The sequence below is a fragment of the Otolemur garnettii genome, unplaced genomic scaffold (assembly GCF_000181295.1).
Source record: "Otolemur garnettii isolate 467f Iridium unplaced genomic scaffold, OtoGar3 scaffold00031, whole genome shotgun sequence".
NCBI lineage: Eukaryota > Metazoa > Chordata > Mammalia > Primates > Galagidae > Otolemur > Otolemur garnettii.
In genome coordinates this window covers 8847124-8861396 of record NW_003852426.1, presented here as the reverse complement: position 1 = coordinate 8861396, position 14273 = coordinate 8847124, and the positions used below count along the sequence as shown (strand labels likewise).

The 14273-nt window shown below is 35.8% G+C and overlaps 1 protein-coding gene across 1 annotated transcript in view; it reads right to left on the bottom strand.

Moving 5' to 3' along the window:
• The window catches only part of ZFAND3 (zinc finger AN1-type containing 3), a 376393-nt gene that overhangs the window by 85498 nt on the left and 276622 nt on the right, over positions 1–14273 (bottom strand). The window contains exon 3 of the mRNA XM_003789161.2: positions 3609–3791. Coding sequence (XP_003789209.1) covers positions 3609–3791 — 183 coding nt within the window. The remainder of the gene's footprint in view (positions 1–3608; positions 3792–14273) is intronic.

The following is a 14273-nucleotide window of genomic DNA, read 5'->3' as shown; positions in this document are numbered from 1 at the left end:
AAAAAAAAAAAAAAAAAAAAAATTTAGGGTTCCTTGAAGATAGATAGTAAATATTAACATAGATAATTTCCTGTGCCTCTTCCTTCATCCTTCTTCTTCTAGGCAGGTCATATAGCTAAAGAAATTTGCAAGGTATAACTGAATCAGGCTGTCCAATCCCACCTAGCAATCTACTCAGCAATCATTTTATATCCTATTGATTTATAAACTACCCTAACAGCTTTAACGAACCTGAGTTACTTTTCTCATCCTCGAAAAGCTGGCACCCATCTCTAGCATAGTTGCTTTCAAACTAGGTGAGGTAGTAAGGCCCACTTAAAGGTTTTACAAATGACATGCTTTTATAAACCACTACTAGCTACTGTCTCCTTTCCACCCCAAAATTCTATTTGCACCTGTTTGAAAGAACAAACCAGAATCTCAGGGAGAGGCATATGTATTTGAAATGGTGACTTCCTAATGTGTAGGAACCTAATCTTCATCATTTCTGTACCCAACACTTAACCTAGTGCCAAACATATAGTAGCCAAAAATGCTAAATGAATACAAAAACAACTAAAATAGTTGACTAAATAGTTTATTCGGGCAGTCATCCTGAAGATCTCCAAAACCAAATGCCTCATTTCCATTCAGCAACATTTTCACAATGCTATTTATGCTACAGTGCCTAAAACACGGACTATGGATTGAAGTTACCATACTGGAACATGGGCTCCAATAGCAAGCAGTAGCTCTGTAACTGTGGGCGGAAGTTACTGAACCTCTCTATGCTTCCACTTCCTCTTCTATAAAATTGAGCATAATAAAAAGTATCTACCATCATAGACTATACTGAAAACTAAAAATTACTACATCTAAACAGCTTAGAAGAGTGCTTAGACTATAGCAAATACTTCATAAATGTGAACTAACATTTTCATCATAATTATCATTATTATTACTGAAGCTCATACTCTCAGCTGACATTTACTTCTAGGCTTTAGAGATCTTGACTACTATCTTTAGCTTTCTCTTTGACTTCATTAGTTGCCTCTTCTATCTCTTTTTTCCCCTAAATATTAAAGTTTTCATTCAAGCATCTATCCTAGGATGATCTCACCCTAGGCAATCTCAGGTAACCCCAAAGCTTAACCTATTGACTCCATACTTAAGTTGTCACCTTCTCTCAGATTGGCAAATCTCCACACAATGCGTCAAAGCCCCAATGTCACCAAAAAGACAGAGATAGATCTGAAGCTGGTACAATTAGACAATCACAATCAAATTGTAGGTTACTTATATATTAAAAGGAAAAAATAGAGCAGTCTATAGTAGTAGCCTAAACAGGTAGGTTATAGAAACAAGAAAAGTTGGGTCTTAGGAGGATCCAGAGTTCAGGGCAGATCTAAGCTATGACAGAGGTTGGGGGAAAGAGGTGTGAAGATGGAATCTGGAAAGGAATGAAAAACCAGCCTTTTCTGTATATTCTTAGGGCACACCAGACTTTAATTGAGCCTGACTCAATTAAAAACTCATTTAACTCTACTTGCTCCCTCCATACTTTGCTATTTGCTATTTAAATACTTGTTAAGATGGATTAACAAGCTGTGGTATATGTATACCGTGGAATACTATTCAGCCATTTAAAAAGATGGAGAATATACATCTTTTGTAATAACCGGGATTGAGGTGGAACACATTCTTCTTAGTAAAGCATCACAAGAATGGAGGAGCAAGAATCCAATGTACTCAATTCTGAGTAGGCAGTAGATGAGCTAGTACAAGGGGATGGAGGTTCATGGTATACCTCTCAGGGGCAGGACACAATTATAAGAGGGACTTTAACAAACACAATTATTGTAACCTAATTCCATGTACCCTCAATGAATCCCAAATAAATAAAACAAAAAATATATATAAATACTTATTAGGGATTGGTTTCCCATATAAAGTCTGCCTATAGAGAAAATGTTTTAGCTTAATGGAGGTATTTTTTTAACCCCTGTTATGATGAATCAATAAAGTAACTTTTCATTATGAATTGGGTTTCCATATACCTTAATCACAAAAAAGAGAAAGTACTGATCTTGCTAACATTAATATTCTATTCCTCCATGACCATTACATTTCACCTTGTGAACTGTGACTTCCTCTGCTCAAAATCATGACTACTACCTAAATCCAAATTGCTTGGCCGGGGACTGAAGTCTTTGGCTTGGCCATAATTTACCTTTCCAGCCTTGTCCTCCGTTTTCCTCCATAAATGGTCCCAAAGGAGTCATAAGCCATTGAGGAACTCCCTGCAGTATTCTTCCACAGCTAATTCTACTCTGTCTAGATTAACCTCTCTTTACAACTTTCTATCCACCTTAAATATCACCTCCTCCAGCAAGCCAATGTCTTTCTTTGTAAGTGTTTGTCTTTAATACCTAAGATACTTTAAGGACCATTAATGTGGATGTATGCAAACATGTATCAGGGTTTCTCAACCTCAGCATTACTGACATTGTCACGTTGGATAGTTCCTTGTTGTGGAGAGCAGTCCTATGCAATGTAGGATATTCAACAGCATTCTTGGCCTCCAGCACTACCAAATGTTCTAAGGCAGGGAGGAGATGGGGGAAATTGCTCCTGGTTGAGAACTGACATCCTATAACAAATATATTTAATTTCCCCTGCTAAATAGTAAATTCTTTGAGGGCAGGGAATATTATTTTCCTTATTTTATGTTCTCAGTATTACCAAATATAATTGTTTATGACAGATGTAGATAAAGATTTGTTATCTGATAACCCTTTCAAGTTAGTAGACAGAACATCCTAATATACCATATTTCTTTCTAGTTGTTCATAAAATTTGAAATACTAAATTTCAACCTTAAGTAAAGCTCTTAAAAGGCAAAACTTCTACACATCACAGTATCTCTATAATTTTCAACAAGTACTATCAGTTGTAGTTACATTCCAAAATAGACTGTTATAGCATTAAAGAAATGAAGTGGATGATGAACTTCCAAATCACATAGAGTTTTCTATCATTGAAGACTTACAGAAGAGTAAAAGAAATAATTTCCTTCTCCCTTTAAGTACCCTATGTTCTACGAAACACAATGTTATCTCAAACAAATGCTCAAAAACAGTCAAGGCCCAGTTAATGACAGAGATAAAGTTTTAATCCAAGGCTTCTAAATCAGACTTAAGTTTCCTAGACCAGGGATTCTAAACCCTTGCTGCACATTATAACTCTCTGCAGAGTTAAAAGGAACAGATCCTTGGGCTTCCCACAAGACCAATTAAATTAGAACTGGAGAATGGTGAATATTAAAATTGTTTTAAAAATCTCCTGTGGATTATAACATGCAGTCAGAGCTGAGAGCCAGTGCTCTGGGCTGATTCAAAACTTCATTTACTTTGACAGTTAATACAAAAGGCTATCTTTTAGAAGACCTTACACTTTACGGAATGGCTGAACCTTATTCGTCAACTTGCTAAGCCTAGGCCCTATATGTGAACACTTATCTTGAATTAAAAGAACTGCTGCCTTTCTTCTGGGATTAGGCATTACCAAGAAGCTCATGATACAAGTTTTAGGCTGTTGTCCCTACTACCTCTCAAGATCTGGGTACTTACACTCTTCTTTACTCGGTGAAGTTACATTCAGTTCTGTCGGAAGAGGCTGCTGGCTGGGACTAAGAGTTGGCGTGGTTATCGAGGTATTGTTGTTGTCACTGGTGGTCTCTTCGGAAAACAAATCTGATTGGCTGTTACTTGTACTTGGAGCGGAATCATCGTCTGGTTGTTTCTTTTGAAAATCTGAAAAGGAAGAGTAAGAAAGTCAATTTAATTAAGGAGCTCACAGTCTCTGAGCATTAGAAAACAACTTAAAAATGCAGTAATAATAAATACCAATTTAGATGATTTTTAAACAACATGGAAATAAGGTCAGGCGTAGTGGCTCACACCTGTAATCCTAGTAGTGCTCTGGGAGGCTGAGGCAGATGGACTGCCAAAGTTCACGAGTTCGAGACCAGCTTGAGCTAGAGCGAGACCTTGTCTCTAAAAATAGCCAGACCTTGTGGTGGGTACCTATAGTCCCAGCTACTTGGGAGACTGAGGCAAGAGAATCACCTGAGCCCCAAAGTTGGAGGTTGCTGTGAGCTATGATGCCGAGGCACTCTACTGAGAATGACAAAATGAGACTGTCTCAAAAAAATAAAAATAAAACAAACAAGGAAATAAAACTCCGGTCAAAAACGTAGAAGATTGGTAGAAGGTGCCCGGAGGTAAAGTTTTCCAAAGTTCTCATACTATTCAGGATGGCAGAAACACTAATTTTAATTTTTGGATTAAATTTAATGTTTGACTCTGCAAAGCCAAGAAGCAATGTTAAAATTTTAAGAGTAATCAAGAGAAGGAGAAAAGGAATAAAGAAAAGTTGTTTAGGCTCGGTGCCCATAGCTCAGTGGTTAGCTAAACAACAATGACAACTACAACAACAACAAAAAATAGCTGGGCCTTGTGTCAGGCATCTGTAGTCCCAGCTAAGTGGGAGGCTGAGGCAAGGGAATCACTTAAGCCCAAGAGTTTGAGGCTGCAGTGAGCTATGACGCCACTGTACTCTACTGAGGGCAACATAATGAGACTCTGTCTCAAAAATAAACAAACAAACAACAACAACAAAAAAAAACAAAGAAAAGTTGCTCAAGTTTTTCCAAAGAAAAAGGACAGCACAATAAAATAGTAGGACAAATAGAAAACACATAATAAGATGGTAGAAATAAGTATAAATACTGCAGATCAGTAATGGTACTAGATGTAAATGAACTAAACTTAGCTAAAAGACAGAAAATTCAGATTAAAGTCCAGTTATATTCAGTGTGCAAGAGACATACTAAAAACACAAACATGAGAATAAAGAAAAATTTTATGTAAGAATAATCCTTGAACAACACAGATTAGAAATGTGTAGGTCCACTTATACACAGATTTTTTTTTCAACCAAATGCATAAAATGTACAGGATTCATGGGATGCAAAACCTGCCTATACTAAGAGGTAACTTTTCATATAAGCAGGTTCCTCAGGGTGGACTGCAGAACCTGAGGGTGCTGAGATTTGGTAAAGGCCTGGGTCCTGAAGTCACTCCCCCATGTATACCAAAGGATGACTATACGTATGTATGTGTATTTTAAAAAACATTCCAGGCAAGTAGATATAAATGAAAACAAAGCCAGTATAGCTAGAGTATTGTCAGAATATGTAGACCTTAAGGCTAAATGCACTGTTAAATGTGAAGAGGATCATTATATAATGGTAAAAGAAATAATTCACTAACGCCTCAAAACATAGTTGCCCCCTCTATATACGCAGAGAATTAGTTCTAGGACTACTGCATATACCTAAATCTGCTGTCAGCCCTGTGGAACGAGTGAATATAAAAAACTGGTCTTCTTGGCTTGGCGCCTGTGGCTCAAGCGGCTAAGGCGCCAGCCACATACACCTAAGGTGGCTGGTTCGAATCCCCAGCCCGGGCCCGCCAAACAACAATGATGGCTGCAACCAAAAAATGGCCAGGTGTTGTGGCGGGCGCCTGTAGTCCCAGCTACTTGGGAGGCTGAGGCAGGAGACTCGCTTGAGCCCATGAGTTGGAGGTTGCTGTGAGCTGTGATGCCATGGCACTCTACCCAGGGGGATAGCTTGAGGCTCCGTTTAAAAAAAAAAACAAAAAAAAAAACTGGTCTTCTGTATATGCAGGTTTCGTATCTGGTGTTTTTGATTTGTGCTCAGCAGAAAAAAGCTACATATAAGTGGACTTTCGAAAGTTTAAGCCCATGTGGTTTAAACAAACTGTATAGGAAGTAAAAATGGCTGTATTAGATAGTAAAAATTTTCTATAGACAAAATAATTAGTAAAATTAGAAATTTAATATTCCTTTCTCAGACAAAATAATTAGTGAAATTACAGATTAGTACACATATGTAGACCTGCGTATACAACAACTAGAGAATAAATTATTTTCAAACAACTAGAGAATAAATTATTTTCAAACATGGAATACTTATAAAATTGACTGAAACCTGACTAAACCTTGACATACAGTAGGATATAAACTAAAAGTCTCAATAAATACAAAACGATTAGTACAGTACAGACAATATTACCTGACCATAAAGCAGTTAAACTAAAAAACTGATTTTAAAATTCTATATACTTACAAATTTTAAAATATACTTTAAACTCATGGGTCAAATCAAATTATAAAATTAGAAGATACCTATTCTTAGGCAATAATGAAATTAGTACTTATCAACATCCAGTAAAGATAAATACGCATATACATTAACTATACTCCAGTCATTTCATTCTTTTTTCAGGGGGAGGGTGGAGACAGAGTCTCATTTTGTTGTCCTTGCTAGAGTGCGATGGTGTCATAGCTCATAGCAACCTCAAACTCTTGGGCTCAAGCAATTCTCTTGCCTCAGCCTCCCAAGTAGCTGGGACTACAGGCATCTGCTGCAATACCCAGCTATTTTTAGAGATGAGGTCTTGCTCTGGCTCAGGCTAGTCTCCAATCTGTGAGCTCAGGCAATCCACCTGCCTTAGCCTCTGAGAGTGCTAGGATTAAAGGCGTGCGCCACTGTGCCCAGCCCCATTCATTTCATTCTTGAGAGAAATTCAGCACACACAATAAAGGAGGCATGTACAAGAATGTTAATTATATATTGTTTACAACAGTAGAAAGTCAGAAACTACCTAAAGGTCTATAAATAATACTACAGTCAAACAATGGAATAAAGTACACAACAAAAACTAATAACTATTGCCACATATATCAACATGAATGATCTCTAAACCAAAATATTGAAAAAAACAGCAAGCCATTAAATAACAAAGTAGATTATTAAACCTTAAAAATAGGCAAAACTCAAATATACTGTTTGAGGGAGACACATTCTTAAACTATTTTTTTAAAACCCCCAAATATTAACATAATTCAGGATGATTACCTCTTAGTTTAAGGGAAGGTAGTGTGATTATGAGAATATTGGAATACTTATAAAACTGCACAAAAATACACACAAAAATATCCAAAGCTATGTAGTATATCTATTAGCAATAAAGAGATTTCATAAAAGTATATTTATTTATACAACAGAATGCCCTTGGCAATTAAATGAATAATGGTACAAGTATAAAAGAAAAATCTCAAAAAAATGTTGAGAAAAGCAAGAAAGCTACAAAAGGATATATACACACTATAATATTTATACAAAAATTTAAATATGTTAAAAATGTCAGGTTCTGTTTATGGATACAAAAATAATAATAATTACAAGACAAAAAACATTCAAGGAAATGACAGACCAAATTCAAGATAGTGGTTATCTTTTAAGGGATAAATAGAACAGTTATCTTCTATTACATCATTTTTAATTTCTTAAGCTGGTGGTAGGCCTCCAAGTGTGATTAATACCTATATTCTCTGTATGTTTCACTTAAAAAAATCTAATACTCCTCTATGAAGCACAGATTATTCTTTACTATCTCAGTTCAACGAAGTAAAAGATCTTTGCAACTCCATATAGTCTTATCTTTTGAACCATTGAGAAGTCATTGCTATTATGCTCTATAACAGAGGTTCTCAACCTTCCTAATACCGTGACCTTTTAATATAGTTCCTCTGGGTCGCAACCCACAAGTTGAGAACTGCTGCTCTACAACCTCATCAGAATTACCACATTTTGACATACTCTGGCCTAATAGCTTATTGCTATTTATGATGCAATTACTATGTACCAGGCACTGAACTAATCACTCATTTACATTAATCCTCAGGAAAACTCTTAAAAGAAGGTATAAATAACATCATTTTGTTGATAAAGTAACTGAGGTTCAGACTGTTTAGGTAATTTGTTAATAGCTAGTTAATATGAAGGGCAGGTCCCTTTGACAACAAAGCCCATGGTGGTCATCATCATAACCAGAGGCTGTAGAATTGGAGCACTAGACTAACCTAAGCTACAGGGCTCTATGCCACAACCCCACACATTTCCAGCATCACTAGCAAAAATGTAGCCAGAGTTACTAAATGTCATGTCCATCTGTGATCTAAAACATCCATGGCCTCTTTTCTGTGTATTTATTTCACATAGCTACTTTCTTATTCTTTAATGTTTCAATGTTTTAAAAATGGCTTATTATTTCGATGTTATTTATATGGTATCTTCAATAAAAAAGTAGTAAATAAATGAAATAAAAATAGTGAAATAATTGTTTTTCTTTTCTATGTCATGTCATCTCATTAGCTCTTCTATATCAACAATTGTTGTGTCCCTCCCATAACCATCTCTACTATTTAATTAGAAATGTTGTAAGAATCTAAAAGATCTGAAACTGGATCATTGTACCATCTAGGCAGGTAGGGAGGGGAATTGGCATGGAGAAGAGAGAAGAAAGGTGAGAGAGGAGAGAAAGAGAGAGAAAGAAAAAGACAGCAGAAGAGAGAATACCAGAAGTCCATTCTAAAGATAAAGGGGAACACATTTATATTACATGTATACAAGTGAAAAACAAAGTACAAGGCAGGGAGTGTGCCTGGAAAGCAGTGCAGATAAAGGGTCCAGAAACAGCCATTTTATCTGAGACAGACAAAGTAAAGGTCGGTTCACCTGCTATTCTATAATTCTCATATAAATGAAAAAAATGAGAAATCTCTATCTCTACAACAAATGTCAAAGAAATAGAAACAAGTATCAATTGCTTAATGGTATCCAAAAATGTACACTTAGAATAAAGCTGTGCATCTGAGAGAAATTTATGGGAATAAAGTTTTTCTAAAACAGTTATTTGCAAAACCTGAAAACAAACTTCAAATATTAAATGTGATTACTATTCAAGAGTGAACAGCAATTGCTTCTTGGCCTTTTGGCTAAGACCAAGCAAAGAGTTTCAAGATTTTGGCAATTTGCTTTATTATCACTAAGGGGAAAAATAATTTCTCAACAAAGACACTTATGAGAACTTTAGTATCCAGAAATGAAATGTTTCCACAAGGTGAAGTGAACTAATGGTGCCAGCTAAGCCAAAATGGCCAGTAACATCCCTGGGGTTGGCTGTCAATGTACTCACTGGGTAGATTTTCTCCACCGTTTTCAGAATGACTTTTGACAGGTCAATCTTTTTACTTTTTATAAAATGCACCTCAATAGCCCAGAAGCACCATGAAAGCACTTTGCCCTGTCCTGCTAACAAGCCCATTCATCTGGTACTCTTTCTATAACTATACCCTACCGAGCCACTACTCAAAACTCCCTTTTGACATACATTATGTCCCGTTGTTATTCCTCAGATGTACTCCACAGATAGGGCAAGATGCTTAGCTTACTTATACTCCCCTCCATTTCTGAAGTATAATAATTTGTTTTTCAAATTATTATGATTTCTTCAAAGCAGAGAACACACAAAAATGATTTAGAGAAGAATTTCAATAAACAAGATAATTTTTGGTAATAAAAACAAAGCCAGAGGCATTACCCTACCAGACTTTAAGTTATATTCTAAGACTACAGTAATTGAAACAGCATGGCATTGGCACAAAAATAGAGACACAGACATATGGAACAGAATAGAAAACCAAGAGATGAAACTAGTCTCTTACATCCATCTGATATTTGATAAACCAAACAAAAGCATACAGCAGGGAAAAGAATCCCTATTCAAAAAATGGTGCTGGGAGAACTGGATAAACACATGCAAAAGACTTAAACTGGATCCGCATCTTTCACCACTTAAAAAAATTGACTCAATAAATAAATATATTATTTGTAATAATATATTTTCTCCAATTTTAATATCAAGTGTTAATATCTGGATCTACTTAATATCCAGATTAAGTAGAATGATTTACAAGTATTTCTTCTTTTTCTATTGTCTGTAAGATTTGGCATGATCTGTTTCTTTGAAATTATCTTTTACTTTTATTTATAAATATTAGTTGTTTATTTTTTGAGACTTTGGGGAAAAAAATAAGAAGTTAACTGATGACCCCACCCCATACTGAACCTCAGAGTCAAAGCATTCTATAATAGACATACTCTTATTTGACAATGTGAACGCTACTTTCTTTGCATTATTATTGCTTAATATTTTGATGTAGCAATTATCTGATTTCTTTTCTGAATGTATTTATTTTCGTTCATTCTTTATGAGGTTTTTGTTTCTAGTCTTTATCTTAAGCATTGTTGTTATTAAATTTTAAGCCTTTTTAATTTTGTGAAGGCAAAAAGTGGAAACCTAATAAACACATGTATATATAAAACAAAATAATAGTAATAAATTAACTCAAAATGGATAATTAAAGAGTTAAATCTGAGACATAAAATAATAAAAAATCTTAAAACAGTGGTTCTCAACCTTCCTAATGCTGCAACCCTTTAATACAGTTCCCATGGGTTGTGACCCACAGATTGAGAACTGCTGTCTTAAAAGAAAGCGTGGGAAAAACTTTTATGATGTTGGACTAAGGAAAGCTCTTATAAAGATGACTTCTGTGGCAATTGTAACAACAAAAATGAACAAATGGGACTTAAAGTGAAGAACTTCTGAACAGCTAAGGACGCAACAATTAAAGCAAAAAGACAAGACAACCTTCAGAATGGGAAAAGATATTTGCATGAAACTGACAAAGGGCTGATAACCAGAATCTACACAGAACTCAAAATAATCAATAAAAAAGATCAAATAATCTCATATATCACTGGGCAAGAGACATGAACAGGATATTCTCTGAAGAAGACAGATGAATGGCTAATAACTATATGAAAAAATGCTCATCATCCCTAATCATCAGAGAAATGCAAATCAAAACCACCCTGGGAGAATAGCCCACATGACAAAGTTCCAGGTGCTGGCGCAGATGTGGAGAAAGGGGACGCTTTTACACTGTTGGTAGGAATGCAACTAGTAGAGCCTCTTTGGAAAGAAGTATGGACAATACTCAAAGAACTCAAATTAGACCTCCCATTTGATCTACCCAGAAGAAAAAAAATCATTTTATCATAAGGACATCTGTATTAGATTGTTTACTACAACTCAATTTACAATCATCAAAATGTGGAAATAACCGAAATGTTCATCAATCCAGGAACAGACTAACAAGCTGTGGTATATGTATATCATGGACTACTATTCAGCCTTAAAAAAGATAGTGACTTTATATCTTTCGTATTGGCCTGGATGGAGTTGAAACATATTCTTCTTAGTAAAGTGTTACAATAATGGAGAAGAAAATAATACCCAATGGATTCAATACTAATATGAAGCCAGTAGACAATCTAGACATGGCCACATAAGAGAAAAACTCAATTCAATTCAAGTTGTGGAGAGGAGGAGAGGAGATTGGTGTGTCCCCACTCAATGGATACAATGTAGGCGTGTTGGTGCACCTTTTGGGTGTGGGACACAACTGCAGGAGCGACTCTACCTAACACAGGCAAATACTGTAACCTGGTTGTTTGTACCCTCACATTAACCTGAAATTTAAAAATATAATAAAAAATTAAAAAACCTAAAAATTGAAAGAAAAAAAAGAAAAGAATTTCAGGAATTCCACTATTCTACACTTTCTTTCTTTGAAAATAAGTTAATTTCTAATCCTGTTTAGTAACCTACTTTTTTCTCTTAGTGGCCTATCATGAATGCTTTTTTTTTTTGTCAAATATAGATCTGCATGATCACTAATGAGTTTATAGTCTGTCCATTTACAGAGATACCAATTAAATCAATTCACTATTGTTACACATTTTCAGTTACCAATTTTTCACTATTACCTACTAGATTTCATTGAGCTTCTTCTCTTACCAGCTGATCTACTTCTTGCAATATAACTTAAGAAAGCTTTGTATTTACTTTCTCATTTACCCCTTTAATAAACTGAGTAGTAGATGTCATCCTCACATTTCAGTACAGGACAGTGGGTATGGCAAGGTTGGGGTTTGAGACCCAGGTTTAAATGGCCTTAATGTCTGTGCTCTTTCCACTATAGCATGGCAACCACCTTCCCAGCCTCTAAAATCCAGTAATTTGCAGTCTGCACAGAGTACTTGGTTCCCATATTCCCATTCCCAGTCTCCAAAGCCACAAGATAATACATCACAGATTATAACTCCATGTTCCCACTGGAAGTTTTAGTTTGGTATTTTATACCATAAAATATTTCAGACTTCAAGTAGTCAACTGAAGTAAAATGAAAAAGGTTGCCATGGGTTTTGTTTCTCAACTCAAATAAAAATTCAATTCCCAAATCTTAAAGAGTTTGGTTCACACAAGGCATTGTATGACAGGATTGTGCTCCTCCCAATTTATGTCCATAATTGTCTATAGCCTCTATTCATATATGATTTTTAGGTTTCTAAAGCTACACAGCTACCCACTCCTTCCCATCACAAAATTTTAGTAACTTACACCAATGGACTTATAGACTTGGTTACTTCTAAGAACTGGAACCTAGCTTGTGGGGAAAATTGTGATCTTTTTAATGTGATGGGATTTATTTAAACTTCCTGCCACAAATAATCTCCTCCAGCTTCGTTAAAAAACAAAACCAAAAACCTTTACCCTACCAGATTCTCACCTACCCTCTCAGGATTATTCCTTCCCTTTAAAAATTAGACTGCTGTCACTTATCTCAGAATAGACAGACTGATACTTGATACTGTTTTGTTTTTGTGTGTTTTCAAACAAGTTGAAATATACACATATAACACATCCATGTGACCCATATGCATATGTCCTAATGATAAATTACTCCTATCCTGTGTTCCCTATTTATGCCCATTAATCTGTACACTTTGAGGAATACCTCAAAAATTAAAACAGACCTGTTTTCTCCCTTTCCTCTTATTTCACAGGATGGTACCAACATTTACCTAAAGACTGAAGTCAGAAGCCCTGGAATTATCTTGAACTCTGCATTGTCACGTCTTAATTCTATATCTTAAAAATCACCAAGTCTAGTCATTTACAATTCCTAAGTATCTCTTGAATCCATCCACCTCTCCATTACTACTCTAGTCTAAGCCATCATCATCTGTCAGATTACTTCAATAGCATCTTAATTGAAATCTTTGTATCTTCTCTCAGTGAACTCTAATCCACCCTCCACAATGCAATTGCAATGACTGTAAAAAACAAATTTAGTAAAAAAATAAATTCTGGTAATGTCACTTCCCTATCTAACCCCTTATGTGACCTCTCATTGCCTTTACAATCAGATCAAAACCCTAAAGTTAGAAGTCCCTTCAAGGACTGGCTTCTGGCTATCTTTTCAGTCTCTTCTTAAGCCACTGCTCCTCCTCCCTCCTCCCTGCTTTAGGCATTCTCTAGTGCTTTTGCCTTTTCAAAGACTACATGCTCTTTCTCAGTCTGGAATATTCTGGTCCTGGCATGTGGGAGATTTTATCCTAATATTTATCTTGATAACTCTTATCTATCTCTGAACTTTTTTTTTTTGAGACAGAGTCTCACTACGTTGCCCTCGGTAGAGTGCTGTGACATCACAGCTCACAGCAACCTCAAACTCTTGGGCTTAAGCGATTCTCTTGCCTCAGCCTCCCATGTAGCTGGGACTTCAGGCACCCACCACAACGCCTGGCTATTTTTTGTTACAGCTGTCATTGTTGTTTAGCTGGCCCGGGCTGGGTTTGAACACACCAGCTTCGGTGTATGTGGTCAGCACTGTAACCACTATGCTGCGGGTGCCGAGCTGTATCTCTGAACTCTTAACATAAGCCCTACTTCCTCAAGGAAGTCCTTCAGAACAACCATAGAAGGCATTCCATTAAGTATTTCTGGATGAATGAATGTCTTATTCACTGTAACCTCAGCCCCTAACAAAATGTCTGCCACATAATACACAACATAGATTTGCTGAATTTAACTTATTGGATATTGATGAACACACAAAATTGAAGTTTATTAGTTCTCTTAGACATTAATAGATTTTAAATTGCTATGAAATTTATTTGTAGGAAGCAAGAACACTTCTACATACAGTATAAATATTAAGCACTCCTGCCAGTAAAAAGATGTTTGGATTTTATAAATAACCCCTGAATGTATCAAAGTTTTCTTCCTTACAACTCATCATAGGTTAAGAGATCCTGACAGGACTTAAAAAAATCTCTCAAGTCACTTCCTGTTTGCTCAGATTCAGGCCACAAAGTTGTATACTTTTATTTGAAAGTGGAGATAACATTAGATTGGCTACCAAAGTCATGTCCTCAAATACTTCTCCCA